The sequence below is a fragment of the Lissotriton helveticus genome, chromosome 5_1 (genome assembly GCF_964261635.1).
Source record: "Lissotriton helveticus chromosome 5_1, aLisHel1.1, whole genome shotgun sequence".
Lineage (NCBI taxonomy): Eukaryota > Metazoa > Chordata > Amphibia > Caudata > Salamandridae > Lissotriton > Lissotriton helveticus.
Window position 1 is genome coordinate 2,048,327,959 of NC_136065.1, and position 24,520 is coordinate 2,048,352,478.

The window sequence follows — 24,520 nt, forward strand, 5'->3', positions numbered from 1 at the left end:
ATCCATCCTCTGGGTCCCCACCCTCAAGCCACAAGAATACAGGCTACACCCTTACATTGCCTGGTACAGGTATCTTCACCAGCAAGACTGGGGTCCTCCTATCAGGGTTATGTCAGGAGAAAATGTACTAGTGTCCCACTCTGATCGCAACTTGGTGCATCAGAAAGCTTTACTCACAAGCACGAGTCATGTTAGGCCTCAACCAATTCACGCACTGTTGGTTGGGTGTCTCAACAGTGCTTCCAATTTTAAGTATCTGAGATAAAAATGTAACCACGTAGAAACATGGCAGGGCCCATAGGAGCCGCACACATCTCCTGTAGCGAAGACTACAGGGTTGTCAGAAGCCAGCTTCCTGGCAGTCATTCAACATAGCGGTTTACATTTTCCAGATATAATCTCGCGACACAAGATGTTTTTAGAGAAGGAATCCATTAGAAGCCTTGTACAAAGGTTGTAGTAGATTAGCATTTGGCCTTCAAACCTAGATAAGGCATTATAAAGCAAATACAATTCCTATTTAGTTTCTCAGACCAAAAATGTTTGTTCTATCCTAGAAGCCTTGCTCAAAACGGAGTTTAGGACATCCTGAATTATGTAGAGAAGAGAGGGTAGGTCTTATGGTTGGCATTAACTGGAAGGGAGTGGGGTGCACTTATCTTAAAAAAGAACCTGGACCTTTCTTGTAGACTCTGAACCTCGCTACAGACACTACAGACTTGGCTTCCAAACTGTATTCCTCTTTCCTCAAGACCCATTCTCCGGCTGTATTTTCAGCCTGGCGAGTCTGATTAACTGCGGGACGTTTTGCTGCTCTCAAGTTCAGTCAATTGCTCTCAATAGTCACAATCACCTAATCAACTTTAGTTTTCTTCAGAGTGTGTATTTCAGATGGTTTGGAAATAGATGATGTGGGATTTGTTGCACTTATATTGAGATGTAGTTTTTCATCCCACCTGGGTCTATATCTAATTCTAGCCCCCATCGCATTATTCTGTCCTGGACTTATTGACTGCCTCTCTGTGGTCAATTACACCCTCCCCCAAGATCCAGTGCCTACACTACAGGAAGATGTGGTGTGGTTTACAGTGATAGCCTTGCTGATAACCAAGCCCAGCTGGTAACCAACCCCAGCTTAAAGAATACCGATCCTTCCACTATACTTTGGCTTAGCGACCTCACTTATTGCAAATTTTGGAGACGTATGCCTCCATAGCTTCCTATACAGAGTGACCAAGGGCCATATGGCTCCCACTGAACACATTTTTGCTTCAAATATCACAATTATGTTGGCTCTGGGCACACTACCTCCCTGGGTGGGCTACCTTATGGACATATGTCAGGCATCTTATGGAGGATTCCTCCAGGGCTTTCAGTGACCCTTCTGAAGGGTGGATTTGAGCACTTAGGACTCCCTTTAAGGAGGATATTCTCTACCATATAGGAGCAATGTAGTTCTCTATATCCTGGCGATTGTGCTGTCTTTTTTCCCACCCTTAAATCCTTCTCCGTGTCTATCACAGTTCATTTATGATTTGCAAATGGAGCTTTCTTTGTTTTGCAGCTGACTGATATTTTCATGATTTTTTTAGTTTTCTGTAAAATTGTAAATTGTTGAATAATATTCCATGAAATTACCTGGACTCTACCTATGCCTCACCCTACACATGCCTGGACGATTTTCAGGTGTGAAGTCCTAGGTCGATTTCTCAACATATTCAGCAGACTAGCATTTTAACCCCCCTCCCCTCCCCCCCTGCACTGAGGACATGTACCAATACATACATAGATGAGCGGCCTTTGATGGGGTTTATCAATGGATTCTTCAAGAGGCTACGCTCACAAGGATGTAAATAAAACAGGGCTTCCTGTCGGAAGCCCCACCCATCAGGAAATGCACTTAGAGGATGCTTAAAAACATGTGTTATTACCTAAATCTGGCGGGCATATTTGCAAAATTGTGATCGCACGTTTCAGGCAAATGACCTTAATAGGTGTTCATCTGCTGATCAATTTTACCCGTTTACCACGGCATGGATTGTAATGCACTTTCGAAAGGTGAAAAGAACAAGTTACTTACCTTCGGTAACGATATATCTGTAAGAAACAGTAGTTAGTATTAGATTCCTTACCTTAGAATATCCCCAGGCGTCAGTCTGGATCCGGAAACTTTTGCGTAGCAGTACCCCTGCGCGTCGGTAGGCGTCGTCTGCAGGCGTCCCCTGCGGCTCCGCGTCGTCGGCGTCGTGCGCCGTGATGACGTCGCTGGAGTATATAGACGCCGCCTCCGCGCGCTGACGTCAGTTCTTTGCACACAGCTTTTCCGCGCCAGAACACGCAGAGCCATGCGAGAACTAACACTGGTGCCATTTGAAACTAGGGCCCTGAAAGGGATGTCCTTAACCCTAGGTATCAGTTCGCAGAACGGGGAGGATGGGCGGGGCGGTAAGGAATCTAATACTAACTACTGTTTCTTACAGATATATCGTTACCGAAGGTAAGTAACTTGTTCATCTGAAAGAAACAGGTTAGTATTAGATTCCTTACCTTAGAATAGATACCCCAGCAATACCAACCCCGGAGGTGGGTCTGCGAACCAATACAACCTACACCAGAAAGTCCTGGAGGACCGAACGGCCAAAGAAGCCGTCCCTCCGGACTTGACTGTCCAGGCAGTAATGCCTCGCAAAGGTGTGCAGCGAGGCCCATGTAGCCGCCTGGCAAATGTCCTGCAAGGGGACTCCCCGGCCCAGGGCAGTAGTAGCCGCCGTGGCCCGAGTGGAATGGGCCCTCAGCCCAACAGGAGGCTCCTTCCGAGCCAAAGAGTAGCATGCCTTGATGCAGAGGACGACCCACCGCGAGATGGTTCGTTTCTGGACCGCCCTTCCCTTCTTCTCACCCACGTAGCCAACAAACAGTTGGTCATCCACCCGGAACTGGCGTGTGCGATCCATGTAAAATGAAAGCGCACGTTTTGGGTCCAGACGATGGAGCCGCTCTTCATCCTTTGAAGGATGCGGAGGCGGGAAGAAGGAGGGCAAGGTGACGGACTGCCCAATATGAAAAGCAGAAACTACCTTGGGCAGGAAAGAAGGTCTAGTCCGAAGAACCACCTTATCAGGATGAACAGACAAGAAAGGAGGTTGAATAGAAAGAGCCTGGAGCTCACTCACTCTCCTGGCAGAGGTGATGGCTACCAGGAAGGCCGTCTTTCAAGTGAGAAGACGGAGAGGACAGGAATGAAGGGGCTCAAAAGGAGCGCACATCAGGAAAGTCAGAACCAGGTTCAAGTCCCACTGAGGCATCACGAACGGAGTTGGAGGATACATGTGCGTGATGCCCTTCAAGAATCTTAACACAATAGGGGACTTGAATAAAGATGGCTGATCAGGTAGCCTCAAGAAGGCGGAAAGGGCAGAAAGATAGCCCTTGATAGTGCCCAGAGCAGAGCCCTGCTGGGCAAGGGAAAGGAGGAAGAGGAGAACCTCAGACAGAGGGGCAGAAAGGGGATCCACAGCCTTTGCTGTGCACCATGCCACAAATCTGTTCCACCGGCAGGCGTATACCGACTTTGTGGAGGGACGCCTGGCTGCCAGAATGACATCACAGACTTCAGGAGGCAAGTCAAATGGCCTCAACTGTCGCCGCTCAATCTCCACGCATGGAGGTGGAGACTGGACAGGTTCGGGTGGAGGACCGTCCCCTGCTGCTGCGACAGAAGGTCCTCCTGAAGGGGCAGACGGATCGAGGGACCGACTGTCATGCTGAGTAGCTCGGGATACCAGTATCTTCGAGCCCAGTCCGGAGCCACAAGGATAACTTGGGCCCGGTCGCGCCTGATCTTCTTCAGCACTCTGGGCAGAAGTGGTATAGGCGGAAAGGCGTACAACAGACCGCAACTCCACTCGCGCCGAAAGGCGTCGCCGAGCGAGTGCCGTCTTGGAAACTCCAACGCGCAGAACTGATGACATTGCGCGTTCTCTTCTGTGGCGAATAGATCTAACCAAGGCTCTCCCCATTGCTGAAAGAGGCCTCTCGCCACGTCCGAGTTCAGACGCCATTCGTGATCCACCGAGCACCGACGGCTGAGTTCGTCCGCCCTGGCGTTCAAAGAACCTGCCAGGTGTTGAACCGTCAGAGTCACGCCCTGACGTTCCAGCCATTGCCAGAGACGCAGAGCCTCCTGGCAAAGGGTCCACGACCCCACACCGCCCTGTTTGTTGCAGTACCACATGGCGGTGGTGTTGTCCGTGAACACCTGCACTACACTCCCGTTGACAAAGGGGAGGAATGCCTTCAGTGCTAGGCGAATCGCCCGTAGCTCCAACAGGTTGATATGGAGCCGGGACTCCGCCGGAGACCAGATGCCTCTGATCTCCGCCTCTCCCAAGTGGCCACCCCAGCCCTGGAGGGACGCGTCCGTCACAACCACGTGCTCCGGTTGGGGAAGGGAGAGGGATCTGCCTCTGACCCAATCGCGGTCCGTAAGCCACCACTGCAACTGTCTCGCAGTGCCCTCCGAGATCAGGACATGGTCGGATAGGTTGCCCTGATGCTGGGCCCACTGAAACTTCAGGTCCCACTGCAGAGCCCGCATCCGCCACCTGGCGTGATGCACCAGTAGGATGCAGGAGGCCATCAGCCCCAGAAGCCGCAGCGTCAACCTGACCGAAACCCGGGACAACAGCTGAAAGATATGAATCAGAGCCTGAATATCCCGGACCCGCCGTTCCGGGGGATAAACCCGAAACTGCGCCGAGTCGAGAACCGCTCCGATGAAAAGGAGCTTTTGAGAGGGACACAGGTGTGATTTCGGCACATTGATGGAAAACCCCAGCTCGTGCAGGAGGTCTGCCGTCATCTGAAGGTGGTGGACGACTGTCTGGGGCGAGCCCGCCTTCAACAACCAGTCGTCGAGGTAGGGGAAGACTGAAACCCCTAACCGGCGCAGATGAGCTGCGACCACCGCCATCACTTTCGTGAACACCCGTGGGGCGCTGGTAAGGCCGAATGGGAGCACGATAAACTGAAAGTGCTCGTGGCCTACCGTGAACCGCAGGTAACGCCGGTGGGCCGGCAGGACGGGGATGTGAAAATACGCATCCTGCAAGTCCAACGCTACCATCCAGTCTTGTGGGTCTAGAGCAGCCAAGACCTGAGCCAAAGTCAACATCTTGAACTTCTCCTTCCGGAGGAAGCCGTTGACGTTCCGTAGGTCCAAGATAGGACGCAGGCCTCCCTTGTCCTTCTTGGGTACCAGAAAGTAGTGGGAGTAGCAACCACACCCTACTTCTGGCCCAGGAACACGCTCGATGGCCCCCTTGGCCAAGAGGGCCGTAACTTCCTCCTGCAGAAGTGTCAAGTGGTCCCCCGACACACGGTGGTTCTGCGGTGGCATGGCTGGAGGAGTGGACTCGAAGGGGAGGGCATAGCCCCTTCGAACGAGCTGCAGCACCCACCTGTCCGATGTTATCGCGCGCCAGCGGGAGTGGTGATGGCGAACCCTGCCACCCACTGGCGTCACGTGAGCCCGAAAGCTCGGACTAGGAAGGCTTGGATGCAGCAGCGGGGGGAGGCGTGGACTGACCTCGCCGCTGGCCTCTACCGCCACCACGGCGGAAACCACGGCCGCCACCGCGCTGGGGAGCATTCTGCTGTGCGTGGCTGGCAGCACGTGTGGGACCGCCCCTCCCTTGGCCACGAAAGGGGCGAAACGAACCCGTCTGCTGGCGCTGGGTCGCAAGACCCAAGGACTTGGCCGTGACCCTGGAGTCCTTGAAGCGCTCCAGCGCGTGGTCCGCTTTGTCACCAAACAGGCGACTGCCATCAAATGGCATGTCCATGAGTGTATTTTGGACGTCTGGCGAGAAGTTGGCAGATCTCAGCCAGGCATGGCGACGAATCGCCACCGTCGTGGACATGGCCCGTCCCAGTGAGTCAGTCGTGTCCAGACCACAACGGATCGAGTACCTCGCCGCATCCCGGCCTTCAACCAAGGCCCGGGTGAGCTTGTCCCGCACTTCCTGGGGGCATTGCGGCAAACACTCTTCGACCGTATCCCACAGGGAGTGGGTGTAGCGGCCCAAGAGGCACGCGGTGTTACAAGACCGCAGTCCAGTGCTCAAAGAGGAAAAGACCTTTTTACCAAATTGGTCGTACCTCTTTGATTCCCGGTCGGGCGGAGCCGACGGGAATGCGGACTGTGAAGTGGAGGCCTGGATCACCAGACTCTCCGGGGAGGGATGGGTGGATAGGAAGGCAGGGTCGTCCGAGCACGGACGGTGACGCCTGGCAACGTTCCGGTCAACCGGCGCACCAGAAGCGGGCCTGGACCAGGTGCCCAGAAGGACATCCGTCAGGGCCTCATTAAACGGCAGCAGAGGCTCCTGGGGGCATGACTGCGGTTTAAACACTTCCGTCAGAATGTTTGGCTTGACCTTCGCAACGGGGAGCTCAAGGCTCAGGGCCTTGGCAGCCCTCATCAGGACCACCGAATAGGCAGCACTTGCCTCAGACGCCACCGGGCTCGGGGAGACAAACCCAGGGTTGGGCGACTCGTCCAGACCACTGGCATCACCCAGATCACCTACCCAGTCCACATCATACTGGCAGGCACGGGATAAAGGGTCCTCAGACCCCTCCCAACCCTCTCCATACTCGTCCTCATCATACCCATATTCTGGATCGACGATATAGACATCGGGGTCAACGGGCCCCATCGGCGTCGGATCCGGCGTCGGCCGACGCCGGTCCGGCTCCGCGTCCGGAGTCGGAGAGGGAATGGGGGTGGCGCCGCGCGGCGTCGGTGCCGGGGACCCGACGCCGGCCGGAGCCGACGGCGGAGTCGCTGCACCGCGCGGAGGCGGTACCACGGGTTGGCCCAAAGGAACCGACGCCGGAGAGGCCGGTAGACCAGCCGGCGACGAACCTGAGGGGCCCAGCGGCGCCGGGGCCGGAGCCAACGGCGGCGTCGGGGCAGGAGCACCCGAACCGCTCGGGCCCCCAGACGGGACCGACGGGCCCGCAGGCGCCGTAGGCCCCGCCGGAGGAGACCTCGCCCTCATAGCAATGAGGAAGGCCTCGATCTCCTCACGCGACGCGCCTTCCCCAGGGACCGACGGGTATGGGGCAGGCGGCGTCGGCGAGCCACGCGGGCCCGCGGGGGTGGGGCCACCCGAACCCCCGGCCGCATCACGCGGGCGTCGGGGGGAGTCGGGGGTGCGATGACGACGCCCCGACTTCTTGCGATGCTTACCTGACGAGCCGGAGGAATGGTGGCGACTCCCGGAGCGCTCATGGCGGCTCCGCGATCGTTCCCTCGACCGCTCCCTCGACCTCCGACCGGGACCGCTCTCGACGCGGGGCCGACACTCGGAGCTCGAGAAGCTTGCGGGACCGCTCCCGCCTAGCTTTACCAGTCAAGGCCCGACAGTCGACGCAGGACTCCACGTCGTGGTCCGCGCCCAGACACCGGAGGCAGAGTCGATGGTGGTCGGTGACCGACATCAGGCGGTCGCACTCGTCACAACTCTTGAAACCGGGCATCCTACCGGCACCGTAGAAGATTAATGAGTTTACAAAAAACTTGGTCAAAAGACCGGAGTACTGCTCTTCGGATCTGCGCTAACTGGCGCGGAAAAAAGAAGAACTGACGTCAGCGCGCGGAGGCGGCGTCTATATACTCCAGCGACGTCATCACGGCGCACGACGCCGACGACGCGGAGCCGCAGGGACGCCTGCAGACGACGCCTACCGACGCGCAGGGGTACTGCTACGCAAAAGTTTCCGGATCCAGACTGACGCCTGGGGATATTCTAAGGTAAGGAATCTAATACTAACCTGTTTCTTTCAGATATCATGAGCAGGTATATGACCATCTTACTATTTGATTATATGAAGCAATGGTGTGAAAATATGTTGTGGTACAAACTTTTGATAAAAAATAAAACACAATTTCGCAAAAGGGCTTCCTGCAGAAAAGAAGTGGCATTAGAAACACAAGCCGCATAAAACACTTGCACATCAAGGAAGGGTGTTTACTCCAAAGGTCTGCAAATCAAATTTCAGTCTACATTGCAATGACAGCAGTTTTATCACACACACCCTTTGGGCATTAGTTGCAAATTGTACTGCTGTGTTAGCGCAGGCAGTCAGCACCATGATTTTCCTGGTGGTAGATTCCTGGGCTAAGCAGGGCATGGACGACAAAAGTGCATGTAAGCATAACCCAGATTTGCACACGATACTCGATTCAATGACAGTGTAGCTGTAAAGAGAATGCAACTATCAGTGACAGACCCTAGCCAGCATTATTTGCCTGTACAAGGGCTGGGCAGAGGTAAGGGTGTTCGCCCAGGCATTAGCTCAGCCCAGTAGCCCATTGGCTACTAACAGCATCAACTACACAGTGGTTTGACCAACTGGTTTTAAAGTGGCTGTAGGTGTGCACATGCTGGACAGATGGGTATCTGGCTTGCACATGGATGGCTTCAGTCATACCGTCTCGTCAGTCATTGCTCTTGCAAAGATTCTACATTACAGGTGCCCGGCTCAACATGCAGCAAATACTGAAACGGACATGATCCCTTTCAAGTCAATTTTGAGAGTGAGGAGTTGATCCCGCATTCATGTTAAAAAATCCACTTGACAGTTTTTTATTTTTAATGATTTCCCTTATACAGACTAAAATCAATATACTTTCTTATTTCTAAGTATAAAATAGGACAAAATTGCTCCCCTTTTTAGGGATTTTAAATCTCGTCAGTCACAATTACCAGGCCAATACCTATGCAAACTGGGAAGGAGGGAGAGAGAAAAGAGGAACAAGGCTCCCCAATAAAGCTTTGGTATCTACAGATGTGCATCTGTTTGTATTCCAGTGCTAATGGTTTGACACTTGTGTATTTTTGCAGTGTAAGCCAATCAGGTATCCAGTGTGAATGCAAGTTAACCAGTTAAATACACGTTTTCACAAAATAATTATGGATTAATACAAACACAAAAGGCAACATGAAATAGATTTAAAAGTGACAAAAATAAATATAACATAGGGAACTCCTATTTTCAGCTATTTTCATATTCATACACTTTAAACATTAATGCTCAAAGTCATGTGTTAACTATCTTTCCACACAGTCAGAAAGGATTAAAAACCTACATATTTTACTGTGCAAAGCCAACTGATCTTCTTCGGCCACTCTGCTCCCCCAAAATCAGGCTTTGACACCCCCTAATTATGTGTTCTTATCCTTGGTACAGACGCACAAGTTACTACTTGTGTAACGATATATCTGTAAGAGACATTAGTTAGTATTAGATTCCTTACCTTAGAATATCCCCAGGCGTCAGACTGGATCCGGAAATTTTTGCGTAGCAGTACCCTTGCGTGTCGGTAGGCGTCGTCTGCGGCTCAGCGTCTGTCGTCGGCGTCGTGGGCGCCGTGATGACGTCGGAGTACTTAGACGCCGCCTCCGCGTGCTGACGTCAGTTCTTAGACACAGCTTTTCCGCGCCAGAAACGGAGAGCCATGTTAAAAAACCAACACTGGTGCCATTGAAACTAGGGCCCTGAAAGGGGACAACCCTAACCCTAGATATTGGTTCGCAGAACGGGGAGGATGGGTGGGTCGGTAAGGAATCTAATACTAACTAATGTCTCTTACAGATATATCGTTACACAAGTAGTAACTTGTGCATCGGAAAGAGACACGTTAGTATTAGATTCCTTACCTTAGAATAGATACCCCAGCAATACCAACCCCGGTGGTGGGTCTGCGAACCAATATTCACACCAGAAAGTCCTGGAGGACGGAACGGCCTAAGAAGCCATCCCTCCGGACTTGACTGTCCAGGCAGTAGTTTCTTGCAAACGTGTGCAGCGATGCCCACGTAGCTGCCTGACAGATATCCTGTAAGGGCACACCCGGGCCCAGGGCAGTTGTAGTCGCCGTGGCTCGGGTGGAATGAGCCCGTAATCCAACAGGGGCCTCCTTTCTAGCCAAGGAGTAGCATGCCTGGATACACAAGATGATCCACCGGGAGATGGTCCTCTTGTGCACCGCTTTCCCCTTCTTAGCACCCACGTAACCAACAAAGAGTTGGTCATCCACCCGGAACTGGCGTGTGCGACCCAAGTAAAATGAGAGCGCACGTTTTGGGTCCAGACGGTGGAGCCGCTCTTCCTCTTTAGAGGGATGCGGTGGCGGGAAGAAGGTTGGCAAGGTGATAGACTGCCCGATGTGGAAGGCCGTGACAACCTTGGGCAGGAAAGATGGTTTGGTACGCAGCACCACTTTGTCCGGATGGACAGAAAGGAAAGGTGGAGTACAAGAAAGGGCCTGGAGCTCACTCACTCTCCTGGCAGAGGTGATGGCAACCAGGAAAGCAGTCTTCAAGGTCAGAAGGCGAAGAGGACAGTTGTGAAGTGGCTCAAAGGGAGCGCACATCAGAAACGTAAGAACCAGGTTCAAGTCCCACTGAGGCATCACAAACGGAACAGGAGGAAACGTGTGAGTGATGCCCTTTAGAAATCTATTTACAATAGGGGACTTGAACAAAGAAGGTTGATCAGGCAGCCTCAGAAAGGCCGAAAGGGCAGAAAGGTAGCCCTTGATAGTGCCCAGAGCAGAGCCCTGCTGGGCAAGAAAAAGAAGGAAGAGAAGAACTTCAGAAAGAGGGGCAGCAAGAGGATCCACAGCCTTTGCTGTGCACCATGCCACAAATCTGTTCCACCTGCAGGCGTATACCGACTTTGTGGAGGGACGCCTGGCTGCCAGAATGACGGTACAGACATCAGGAGGCAAGTCAAATGGCCTCAACTGTCGCCGCTCAATCTCCAAGCATGGAGGTGGAGACTGGACAGGTTCGGGTGGAGGACCGTCCCCTGCTGCTGCGACAGAAGGTCCTCCTGAAGAGGCAGACGAACCGGGGGATCGACTGACATACTGAGTAGCTCTGGATACCAGTACCTTCGTGCCCAGTCCGGAGCCACAAGGATGACTTGGGCCCGGTCGCGATTGAAGTGGTATAGGCGGAAAGGCGTACAGTAGACCGCAACTCCACTCGCGACGAAAAGCGTCTCCGAGCGAGTGCCGCCTCGGAAATTCCAACGCGCAGAACTGATGACATTGCGCGTTCTCTTCGGTGGCGAATAGATCTAACCAAGGCTCTCCCCATCGCTGAAAGAGGCCTTGCGCCACGTCCGAGTCCAGATGCCATTCGTGATCCATCATGCACCGACGGCTGAGCTCGTCCGCCCTGGCGTTCAGAGAACCTGCCAGGTGTTGAGCCACCAGGGTCACGCCCTGGCGTTCCAGCCATTGCCAGAGGCGCAGAGCCTCCTGGCAAAGGGTCCACAACCCCACCACGCCCTGTTTGTTGCAGTACCACATGGCGGTGGTGTTGTCCGTGAACACCTGCACTACACTCCCCCTGACAGAGGGGAGGAATGCCTTCAGCGCTAGACGAATCGCCCGTAACTCCAACAGGTTGATGTGGAGCCGGGCCTCCGCCGGAGACCAGAGGCCTCTGATCTCCGCCTCTCCCATGTGGCCACCCCATCCCTGGAGGGACGCGTCCGTCACAACTACGTGCTCCGGTTGGGGAAGGGAGAGGGATCTGCCGCTGACCCAATCGCGGTCCGTGAGCCACCACTGCAGCTGTCTCGCAGTGCCCTCCGAGACCAGGACGTGGTTGGATAGGTTGCCCTGATGCTGGGCCCACTGAAACTTCAGGTCCCACTGCAGAGCCCGCATCCGCCACCTGGTGTGATGCACCAGCAGGATGCAGGAGGCCATCAGCCCCAGAAGCCGCAGCGTCAACCTGACCGAGACCCGGGATAACGGCTGAAAGATGGGAATCAGAGCCTGAATATCCCGGACCCGCTGTTCCGGTGGATAAACCCGAAACCGCGCCGAGTCGAGAACCGCTCCGATGAAAAGGAGCTTCTGAGAGGGGCACAGGTGTGACTTCGGCACATTGATGGAGAACCCCAGCAGGTGCAGGAGGTCTGCCGTAGTCTGGAGGTGGCTGACGACTGTCTGGGGCTAGCCCGCCTTCAACAACCAGTTGTCGAGGTAGGGGAAGACTGAAACCCCTACCCTGCGCAGGTGAGCTGCGACCACCGCCATCACCTTTGTGAACACCCGTGGGGCGCTGGTAAGGCCGAAGGGGAGCCCGGTATACTGAAAGTGCTCGTGGCCGGCAGGACGGGGATGTGGAAATAAGCGTCCTGCAAGTCCAACGCTACCATCCAGTCTCCTGGGTCCAGGGCAGCTAGGACCTGAGCCAGTGTCAGCATCTTTAACTTCTCCTTCCGGAGGAAGCCGTTGACGTTCCTTAGGTCCAAGATAGGGCGCAGGCCCCCTTTGCCCTTCTTGGGTACCAGAAAGTAGTGGGAGTAGCAACCACACCCTACTTCTGGCCCAGGAACGCGCTCGAGGGCCCCCTTGGCCAAGAGGGCCGTAACTTCCTCCTGTAGAAGTCGCAAATGATCCCCCGATACACCGTGGTTCTGCGGCGGCATGGCTGGAGGAGTCGCCTCGAAGGGGAGGGAGTAGCCCCTTCGGACGATCTGCAGCACCCACCTGTCCGAAGTGACGGTGCGCCAGTGGAGGTGGTGATGGCGAACCCTGCCCCCCACTGGCGTCACATGGGCCTGAAAGCACGGAGTAGGAGGGTTTTGAGGCGGATGCTGCGGGGGAAGGTGTGGACTGACCTCGCCGTTGTCCCCGACCGCCGGGACGGAGGTTCCCACGGCCGCCACCGCGGTGGGTATTACCCTGCGGAGCGTGGCTGGCAGCACGTGTGGGTACACCCCTTCCGTGGCCACGAAAGGAATGATAAGCAGCCGATTGCTGGCGCGGGGCCGAGAGGCCCAAGGACTTGGCCGTAGCCCTGGAGTCCTTAAAGCGCTCAAGCGCATGGTCAGCTCTGTCGCCAAAGAGGCGACGGCCATCGAACGGCATGTCCATCAATGTGTTCTGGACATCTGCCGAAAAGTTGGCGTATCTCAGCCAGGCGTGGCGTCTGACCGCCACCGTCGTTGCCATCGCTCCACCTAGCGAGTCGGTGGTATCCAGCCCACACCGGATGGAATATTTGGCTGCATCCCGGCCCTCCACAAGGGCTTGGCCGAGTTTGGCCCGTACCTCCAACGGACCCTCTGGCAGCACTTCCGCGACCGTATCCCACAGAGAGTGGGTGTAACGGCCCAAGAGGCATGCGGTGTTGGAAGACCGCAGACCCAGACTAAGTGATGAGAAGATCTTTTTACCATACTGCTCATACCTCTTGGATTCCCTGTCCGGCGGGGCCGACGGGAACGCGGTCTGGGAATTGGAGGCCTGGATGACCAGGCTCTCCGGGGTGGGGTGGGTGGACAGGAAACATGGGTCGCCCGGGGCTGGGCGGTGGCGTCTGGCCACGTTCCTATCGACGGGCGAACCCGTAGCGGGCTTGGACCAAGTGCCCAGAAGAACGTCGGTCATGGCCTCATTAAAGGGCAGCAGAGGCTCGGCCGAGCTTGACTGCGGTTTAATCACTTGGATGCTAAGGCCACCTCTGGCTCTTCAATGTAATTTCCAATGAAGTCAATGGAAACTCCATGACGAGCTGGGCTCGTCATGAGCGTCGAAGGGGTTAAGGACCTCAGTGAGGAGATTAGTCCTCACTGCCGCGACGGGGAGTTCAAGGCCCAAGGCCTTGGCAGCCCTCATCAGCACCACACAGTAGGTTGCCCCCTCCTCCGAAGCCACGGTAGGAGGGGAGACAAAACCAGTGTCTGGAGAGGTGTCCAGGCCACTGGCCTCCCCAAGGTCTCCTGCCCAGTCCTCATGAGACTGACACTCTCTAGTCAGAGGGTCCTCAGACCCCTCCCAGTCCTCTTCATTACCCATCTCCTGAAACTCAGGGTTCTCAACCAATGGGGCCTGTTCATAGAAGTGAAACTCTCCAAACGACGTCTGAAGCGGCGCCCATCGGGGCCGTCCCGGCGCCTGAACAGGGACGAAGGTGGAACCGGGGACGGCGCCGCCCGAGGACGGCGCCGGAGGCGACACCTGAGGGTCCGACGCCGGGGAGGTCGTAAGGTCCACCGGCGGCGAACCAGAACCCGAAGGAGGTCCAGCAGCGTCCTGCGGCGCCGGGCCCGAAGGCGCCGGAACAACTGAACCCCTCGGCGCCGGGCCCGAAGGCGCCGGCGGCGTCGGGATAACGGGAACCTGCGGCGCCGGGCCCGAAGGCGGCGGCGTTGGGGCCGCAGCACCAGACGGCGTGGGGCAGACCCCGACCCGCTAGGGGTCCCAGACGGGTCCGCTGGGCCCGAAGGCACCGCGGAGCCCGTCGGAGGAGAGAGTTTCCTCATGGCCATGAGGAAGCGCTCGACCTCCTCCGGTGTCGCGTTGAGCCCAGGGACTGGAGGGTGTGGGGCTGAACGCGGCGCCCGCGACTCCGACGGAGCCGCGTGGGTGGTGTCACCCGAACCCCCGGCCGCATCGCGCGAGCGTCGGGGGAGTCCGAAGAGCGATGACGCCGCTTGGACTTCTTGTGCTTCTTACCTGACGACGACTTCGACCCGGAGGAGTGCGGCCTACTCTCGGAGCTGTGGTGGCTCCGAGCCCGCGACCTGTCCCTCGACCTCCCATGGGACCGAGACCTTTCGCGGCGCGGGACCGAGACCTTTCGCGGCGCGGGACCGAGACCTCTCGCGGCGCGGGACCGACTGCCGGAGTTCGAGTCGCCTGCGGGACCGCTCCGGCCGGGCTTTCGAAGAGAGGGCCCGGCAGTCGGAGCAGGCCTTGTCGTCGTGATCGACGCCTAGACAAGTTAAACACAGGTGGTGAGGATCCGTGACCGACATCAGGCGGTCGCAATCCTCGCAGTGCTTAAAGCCGGGCATCCCTACGGCACCAATCGGAATCAAAAGACTTCGAGAAATGATCAAAATCGTTCAAAAAAGTTAGTCAAAAATGACTAGGGTTACTGCTTTTTCCAGATCTGCGCTTGCTGGCGCGGAAAAAAGAAGAACTGACGTCAGCACGCGGAGGCGGCGTCTAAGTACTCCAACGACGTCATCACGGCGCCCACGACGCCGACGACGGACGCGGAGCTACGCAAAAATTTCGGGATCCAGTCCGACGCCTGGGGATATTCTAAGGTAAGGAATCTAATACTAACGTGTCTCTTTCAGATTCAGTCCCATTCTATTCCAGGTTATGGTTAATCCTGTGATATGTATCATTTCTGTGGTACACCGTGTTACATAATAACCGCTCATGTGCCCAGCAATGCTTCTTATGGCTCACACCATGACTATAAAAATATCTAAATAACAAATAAATGAAAACTGCTAACTCTGGGGCAAACTGGTTACAATCAGAACTGAGAATGTGATTGCGGATGCCGCAGTCTTGCAAGCCTTTTTTGTCTGCTCCTGGTTTACCCACACTTGCAGAAAGCTGGAGTCTTGGGGAAGGAGGGAGATCCTGTCTCAGGACCACATCAATTTGTTTTGCCAGATTACACTGAAGGAATTGAGGGGGGTGACTAAAGCACATTTTCGACTGAACACTATCCTGTTAAAATCATTGAAGTACATTAAAGCTCTCATCTTAGGGAAAGAATCATATATTTCCAGATTGCCTCACAGGACATCATATGATTTGTTGACAGGTTCAGGTTTAACATTCCTCGTCTCGAGGCAAGACGTCCATCTGGGAGGTGCATAAGCAGTATTTGCAGCATGCAAGGTGTGTGGTATCGAAGATTCAGTGAGCTTATTCCTACCCTCAACCTACTGCAGTGAGATTAGAAAGTAACAACATAACAAGATGGATGCATTTCTACTTCTACAGCCCGTAGAAAAAGTGACGGGTTACATATACCATGGGAAATTCTACCAAAGAAGCACTCCTGAAACACAGATTGTGCATTTAACAGGTAGAAATAGGTTTATATTATTCGCCGAGGAACAATATTGTTGCTAGATGTTGGTTGCATTTTGTATGTATTTTAATGGATAAAGAAATCATGTATACCTACTCATGTGTAAACCTTACCGGGGGCCAAATCACGAAAATTTGTTCCATCGTGTTTGCGGATTGAGTCAAATACCACTGTCCGGGCTGGCATGTTCACACCCATCGCAAAGGTTTCTGTGGCAAACAGGACCTGTTGAAGAAGTAGAGAGAGAATAATCATATACATTTCCAGGGATGCCCGCCAACTTCATGCTGCCTGGCTTCAGAATTAGAACAGAGAGGGATGCTGCAGTGGACAGATTTGCGTGTAGTACCACATTTACTTTATTGTGTTTCAGGCCACATCTACAACAAAGAGCAACGGGTTAAAAACGAGTTCTGTTGGCAGAGCTGTTCTTATGGATAACACATTTACAACAGCATTCTATGGATGAGTTAAGAGATGTATGTGCAGAGCTGTGCTACCTATTCTACAGGTGTTTATCCGTGTCCATGTGAGAGCTTGAGAACTGCAGCAGAACACCAAAGCGCATCACGTGGCTAGAGGCCTAATGATGCTAACCATGTATCGTCTCCAGAGAGGAAGAATAATGGAAAAGGTTATGAGATAACAAGTTCTTGCATGATTAGGCGCTGCTCTCTGACCACACGTGTGTGAGATTGTATGTCTTGGCAATTTGTAGTTGGGTGCTCTACAAAAACTCGAAATAAATTAATACATTCATGACTGGAAGGTTTGAGTAGTTCAACTTAGTTAGATGAAATATGGTCTCTGGAGAAAGTGGCGCTCATGGCCATCGTCCCTAGGCAAGGCTTCTGCTCTGCCATGCATGGCGCGGGTTTACAGGAACCTGTCATCACCCCTGAAGGGAATGACCCTAATAGGTAAGGCATCGAGCCTAACAGTAAGGACCTGGACCAAAAAGACCATGTATGCCCAAAGCCATTGCCATATGCCTTTGTATTTAGCAGTTAGGGACTACTGCCAGAGATTAATACTTATGTGGAACTGAGAAGGACACAACTGGGGGAAGTGAAACCATCCACATACCTACATGCAAGAGGAGATGTACCTCTTAATGAACATTATAGTGCCCATTGTAAGCATAGGGCACTTGTGGGTAAGTCACCGCCAAACAGAGAGATTTACTATTAAATCATATATCCTGGTTTTAACTTTTGAATGAGTCTTTGTAAATACGAATTATGTGGGCACGGTCAAGATTGCTTCCCTTGCAAGATCTGTTAGCTACATAGGAGACAGGTGTCAACAATGAGTCATATTGTGAGGGAAACATTGGGAGGATTTATATGTCATTAAAAGAATATTCAGCTACAGCCTCTTTCTAAAATGACTTGGCTTCCCAACCCCATTTAGCCCAGACAAAAATATCTTTAAAAGGCGCAGATTAATTTGCTTTTGTTAATCCAAGGGGTCAGGCTAAACCTTTTCTCAAACACCTGGGACAATGACCCTCGAAGGATCTTACTAGGAACGGTAAATACACTTGGAGAGCTATACTTAGCTGTGCCACAGTTACAACAACGACTAACAGTCGACAGCAGAGCTGTACTGAGGGGCAGCAACCTTTCAATAAATGGCAAGTAAGGAATTCAATCATTTGGGAGTTATGCATGAGGGCCTCTTCTACAATAGAAAGCTGCGGGACAGCAATGAGCTACCTGGGTATATAGAGAGCAGCGGGTCAGGATGGAGAAGCTGGGAAAGCTGGAAATAATGTTAAGATATATAAAGCACTGACGTAATCAGGCACCTTAACAGAGCTGTGTGGTGGAGTAGATACCACAGTTAAAAATGAGGGCCCCAAAACAGGAACAAGGTGTATTGGCAAGTGCTGCAGGACATGGATGAGCTACAATGGTAAAGCTGTACAAGGGACGGTGCCCTGTTTACAATGGAGAGGAGGAGAGTTAGAGATGAGGAGCAATGGAAGAGCTGTGCTCAGTTGTAACACAGCAAACACAAGGAGATGATGGACGGAGCGCTGAAACTTTTCAGATACTGAGCCCCAGTCACGGATCTGGGTTGAATCCATCATCGTTCCTTAGCTCACTTCGCCACCCCAGTCAGACCCAGCCATATGCAAATCAGTCTAGACCCTGTACCTCACGGGAATAGTCCAGCCCGAAATGCCAAGTCAGGTCTTCCCTGGCTGGACACAAGCATCCTGGGACCGATTTCGGGGTAACACCCCTCATCCACCAGGCTAACTTGAATTCAGTGATGCTTGTTTCCGGAACAGGGTCTAGACTGATTTGCATATAGCTGGGTCTGAACTGAGGTGGCAAAGTGAGCTAAAGAACGATGATGGATTCAACTTAGATCTGTGACTGGGGGTGAGTGTCTGAAAAGTTTCGGCGCTCCGTTCACCATCTCCTTGTGTTTGCTTAGTTGAAGCACATTCAGGGAGTTGATGTAACTAGAAACATTAGCAGATCTGTGTGGTGGAGTAGGCACCAATTTACAAATGAGCGCCCCAGGGCAGGAATATGGTACACTGGAAGAGCATGATAGAGGGTAGCATAAGTACAATGGAGAGCTGTTGATAGGGAAGGATAAGGTTACTTACCCAGTAAGCATCTGTTCTTGGCATGTAGAGCTGTAGATTAACATGCTCTGCATACTTCTGTCATCTAGTCTTGGGTCAGGATGCTTGCAAGTTCTTTTTCTTCGAAAAAGTCTTTTCCAGTCATGAGGTAGGTGAATCCTCCTTTCGGTGCTAGTGCACATGGGCATTGACTCAATTGTTAGATTGTTTTCCAGCAGAGGGTGAGAATGGAGTCAGTAAGTAAAGAATCGAGATGTCCATGCGTATGTATATAACGTAAGAGAGAGAACTGCAACAGGTACAGTTACCCTGGGAGGCGGGTGGGCGCATGTGAATAGACAGCTCTACAGGCCAAGAATAGGTGCTTACGGGGTAAGTAACATTATCCGTTCGAGGCATGTGAGCTATACATCACATGCTTTGCATAGATTATACAGCAGTATTCTCCAAAAGGGGTGGATAACCAGTAGCTGTTGGGGTAGTCTGAAACAGTGTTCTAAGTACTGCCTGGTCCACATTAGCTTGCTGTCTCGCTAACACATCTACACAATAGTGATTGGTGAATGTGTGCGGTGTAGTGAATATGCTACTTACCAGTATGCATCTGTTCTTGGCATGTAGGGCTGCTAACATTCATATCTTAGCATTAGATCGCCGCCTAGTGTTGGGTCCGGATGATCGCACATTGTTGTCCTGGAAGAGTCTTCGAAGTATCCTGAGATAGGTGGCTCCTCCCCTGGACTACAGTGCGCATGGGCATCGGCTCCATCCCCAGATTGTTTTTCGCCATTGTGGCAGAAGATGGAGTGAAAAGTGTAAAGGATGTCCATGCTAATGAATAAATACAATAGTATATCTGCAGCTGCGACAGGCACCGGGGAGGAGGGCGGGCGATATGAATGTTAGCAGCCCTACATGCCAAGAACAGATGCATACTGGTAAGTAGCATATTCTGTTCGAGGCATGTGGGCTGCTAAATTCATATCTTAGCATAGAATACATAGCAGTCCCTCCATCAGCGGCGGTTGCCCGTGTCAGCTGCAGAAACCTGAAAAAGTGTTTTTAGAACAGCCTGTCCTACAGCAGCCTGCTGCTTGGAATGCACATCAACACAGTAGTGTTTTGTAAAGGTATGTGGTGTAACCCACGTGGCTGCTCTGCAAATATCCTCCAAAGGAATGTTCCCTAGGAAAGCCATGGATGCCCCCATTTTGCGTGTGGAGTGCGCCCTTGGGGGTATTGTTAAAGTGCGCTTGGCCTTTTGATAACATATTTGGATGCACTTAACAATCCATCTGGCTATCCCTGCTTTGGAAATAGGGTTGCCTTTGTGTTGTGGTGCGAAGGCAACAAAAAGTTGTTTTGTCTTTCTAAAGGGTTGTGTTCTGTCTATGTAGTACATCAACGCCCTCCGTACATCTAAGGTATGGAGCATTCTTTCTGCCACCGTTTGCGGGTTTTGAAAGAATGCCGGTAAGTCAATAGTTTGGTTGAGATGAAACTGTGACACCACCTTCGGAAGGAATTTGGGGTTAGTGCGTAGCACTACCCTATTTGGATGAATTTGAATGAATGGCTCTTGGATTGTGAGCGCTTGCAGCTCACTGACACGCCTCAGAGACGTAATAGCTACTAGGAAAGCTACTTTCCACGTAAGGAACTGGAGTTCACACGAGTGCAGTGGCTCAAATGGTGGTCCCATCAGTCTGGTGAGAACGACATTGAGGTTCCACACCGGAGCTGGCGGTGTTCTTGGGGGAATGACTCGTTTCAGACCTTCAAGGAAGGCTTTAATGGCAGGCACTCTGAAGACAGAGAGATGCTGCCTGTTTTGAAGATAAGCCGCTATGGCGGATAGATGTATCCGAATGGAAGTGTACGCTAGATTGCACTTGTAAAGATGCAACAGATAGCAAATGATGTTGGGGATAGATGCATCTAGCGGATTGATGTCATTGGCTGTACAGTAAATGACAAAACGCTTCCATTTTGCAGCATAGCATGCTCTGGTAGTTGGCTTCCTTGCCTCCTTGATGATGTTCATGCATTCCGGAGGTAGGTTAAGGTATCCAAACTCTAGGACTTCAGGAGCCAGATCGCCAGGTTGAGCTGTTGCGGATCTGGATGCTGAATTTCTCCATGGTTCTGCGTCAAAAGACTGGGCGTGAGGCGCAGTCTTTGATGCGGCACCACTGAGAGTTCGAGGAACGTGGTGTACCAAGCCTGGCGCGCCCACGTTGGAGCAACTAGGATGAGAGTCATCGCGTGCTGCCTTAGCTTTCTTGCGACCAGCGGTATTAGAGGGGCTGGCGGAAAAGCGTACGCAAATTTGCCTGACCAGTTCATCCATATCGCATTCCCCTGCGACTGTGGGTGAGGGAACCTGGCGGCAAAGTGTTGGCATTTTGCGTTTTCTTTTGTGGCAAACAGGTCTATCTCCGGATGACCCCACTGCTGGAAGTACGGGTGGAGGACAGATGGGTGTATCTCCCACTCTTGCATTTGATGGCTGTACCTGCTGAGCAGATCCGCCATCTGATTGTCCTTTCCTGGGAGGTGTTCTGCCATGAGGAAAATGTTCCTCTGAATGGCCCACTTCCACATGCTCTGAGCCAGATGAGACAGCTGTGGCGAGTGGGTGCCTCCCTGCTTTTGAATGTAGTACATCGCAGTCATGTTGTCCGTCCGGACTAACACTACCTTGTTGCACAGATGTACAATGAAGGACTTGATCGCCATGAAGATTGCCATCAGTTCCAGATAGTTGATGTGCATCTTCTGTTGCTGCGTCGTCCATAGTCCCTGCACTGTGTAAGTGAGCAGATGAGCTCCCCATCCCTGGAGAGATGCGTCCGTTGTCAGGATAATCTGCGGCACAGGCTCTTGGAACAGTCGGCCCTTGCAAAGGTTGTGTGGAGTCCACCAATGCAGAGAGTCGTATGCCCGACTGGTAACCAACACTAGGTCTGTTAATTGCCCCTGAGCCTGTGTCCACTGATTCGCTAAGCACTCCTGGAGCGGGCGCATATGTAACCGTGCGTGAGGGACTATGAAGATGCAGGAGGCCATCATGCCTATCAACTGCATGAACACTCTCGCTGGAAGCGAGTGTTGTGGTCTGAACTTTTGGATTAGAGACTGCATGCTGTCTATCCTGACTTGGTTTGGCTGAGCCATGGCCGTCAGGGTGTTGATCGTCGCACCTAGGAACTGCCGGACATGTGCTGGTTGTAGATGCGACTTTGGGTAGTTCAGCGAGAAACCCAGATTGTGAAGAAGGTGAATTGTAGTCGACATGTCCGCGGCGCACTGTTGTTCCGACTTGGCTTGCACGAGCCAGTCGTCTAGGTAGGGGTAGACATGGATGTTCTGCCTCCTGAGGTGCGCTGCTACTGTCGCCAGACACTTTGTAAACACCCTTGGGGCTGTGGTGACTCCGAAGGGTAGGACCTTGAACTGGTAATGCTTGCCTTGAATAGTGAACCTGAGGTATTTCCTGTGGGACGGGTGTAGTGGAATGTGGAAATAAGCATCCTTGAGATCTAAGGTTGCTAAGAAGTCCCCTTGGTTTAGCAAGGGAAGAATCTGTTGCAGTGTAAGCATGTGGAAATGTTCTGATAGTATGTACAGGTTGAGGGGACGTAGATCTAGAATGGGTCTGAGAGATCCGTCCTTCTTTGGAATAAGGAAGTACAGGGAATATACCCCTGTGCCTTCCTCTCCCACCGGCACGAGCTCGATTGCGCCTTTTTGCAGCATCACCACTACTTCCTGCTGCAATAAGAGCAAGTGCTCTGCGGACATAGGCCTTTGCCTTGGCGGGATGTTGGGTGGAGTGGATTTCAACTCTAGGCAATAACCATACTGAACTAGTTGTCGCACCCACCTGTCTGTGGTGATGTTTCTCCAGACGGGCAGGAACTGCTGCAGTCTCCCCCCGACAGGTGTTAAGTGGTCGGGGGGCAGTGACAGAGAGTCAGTGTTTGCTTGGGGTAGAGGAGCGGGAGCTGTTGTTTCCTCTGCCGCGACCTCTGTTGCTGTTATTTCTGTAACCTCCCTTGTTCTGTTTTGTGAACGAGGATTGTGCTCCACCTCTTGAGAACTGAGATTGTTGACCCATTTGTCCTCTGGTGACTCCACGTGCACCTGAGCGACGAAAATTGCTGCCCCGAAACTGTTGTGACTGTAGGGCCCCCATGGACTTAGCAGTTTCTGTGTCTTTTTTTATTTTTTCTAGGGTGGTGTCAACATCTGGACCAAACAGACTATCAGGATTGACTGGCTGATTAAGAATGGTTGTCTGAATATCCGGTTTAAACCCTGAGATGCGGAGCCACGCCTGTCGTCTCAGCATAACGCTAGTGTTGATAGCTCTAGCAGCTGTGTCTGCTGCGTCAAGTGCACACTTGATGGCTGCGTTTGAGATTAGCTTCCCTTCCTCAATAAGCAGTTTGGTGCCTTCTTGGAACTGTGGAGGCAGGTGTTGTATAATCTGTTCTAGGGTGTCGTAGTGCGCCCTATCGTAACGCGCTAAGAGTGCTTGTGTATTGGCAATGCGCCAAAAGTTTGATGCCTGTGCAGCTACTCTTTTGCCCCCTGCCTCTAGCACTTTGGACTCCTTATCCGGGGGAGGAGCTTCACCCGTCGTCTGTGAGTTGGCACGTTTCCTGGCATTGGCGACCACAAGAGAGTCCAGTGGCAACTGTCCCCGAATGTATGCGGGAGGTGCAGGCCTGTACTTCTTTTCAATACGTGGATTGACCACTCTTGCTCTTGTAGGCTCCTTAAATATGTCCCCAGCATGCTTGAGGACTCCTTTAAGCATAGGCAGTGTCTTTACTGTCCTTTCAGAGACTGAAAATGTGTCGAAAAGGAAGTCTTCCTCAACCGGGTCAGCATGCATGTCCACATCATGATTGGCTGCCGCCCTCTCAAGTAGTGCATGAAAACCTGCTGAATCCTCAGTCGGGGATGCACGTGCATTAAAAAGCTGCGGGTCATGCCCCACACTTTGGGTGCCCTGGTCACCAGTGTCATCATATGAATCCGGTTGTGCATCTGGTTCATTGATAGGGAAATTGTATTGCTCGTCCTCATCATACCCCTCACCCGCAGAGTGTTCTGGTGAGGGAGTAGGGCTCCGTCTCGGAGGAGGCTGGATTGGTTCCATGAGGCCTGAAGCGTCAAGGGGCACCCTCTTCTTCTTCAGTGGGATGACATATGAGTCCACTGACTCCGAAGTTATTTTTCTTTTATAGAGGGTCAGTTTGCCTGTGTCAGCGTCGATGAAATGCTCTGAATCATCCTCTGATTCGAGTACCCGACGTGGAAGTGGGCCAGCCGTTGAAGAAATCGCCTTCTTTGGTGCCGATTTGGTGGAAAAGGCTTTCGGCGCCTCCTTCGGCGGCAAAATAAAGAGAAGGTTTCCAGAAGGCTTTGCTGGATTGTCCTTTTGCGGCTGCGGCGATGATATCGGAGCCGACGGAGCAGAGGCCTTCTCCCTGATTCTTTGTAGTGATTCGGCGATGGGGGACGTCTCACTCACAGTGTGTTTTGGCGCCGACGAGGATGTCTTGACCTTTCCCTCGGATCCGACGTCTTTGTGGGCCTTGTGCGCTTTGGACGCGGATCCCGCTGTCACCGACCCCGATTCCTGGGACCGGGGCGCAGACGTGCCAGTCTTCGATCCATGCGCCTGCGTAGCCTCCGAGGAGCCGGCTTTGGCGTGCTTGGACGGCGGCGCAGCTGTTGACCCGTGCCGACCATCTTTCTTAGAGGACCCCTCCTCTGGCGTCGATTTCGATTTTGCAGCAGCGGAATCGACGGACTTCTTCGACTTCTGCGGACCGGAGGTCGACGGAGTCGATGGAGTAGCGGGCACAGTCGTTTTCGCCGGTACGGCAGCCATCGTAGGGACACTCGAGTCCTTAAGTTTCGGTTTCGTTTTCGGGTCGGCCATCTTAGATGTTGTCGA

At 52.9% G+C, this 24,520-nt stretch overlaps 1 protein-coding gene across 1 annotated transcript in view; it reads right to left on the reverse strand.

Annotated features, from left to right (window-relative positions):
* Positions 1-24,520, reverse strand: part of SKIC2 (SKI2 subunit of superkiller complex) — a 251,546-nt gene that overhangs the window by 76,772 nt on the left and 150,254 nt on the right. Inside the window, exon 18 of the mRNA XM_078645898.1 lies at positions 16,055-16,166. Within this exon, the coding sequence (XP_078502024.1) occupies positions 16,055-16,166 (112 nt within the window). The remainder of the gene's footprint in view (positions 1-16,054; positions 16,167-24,520) is intronic.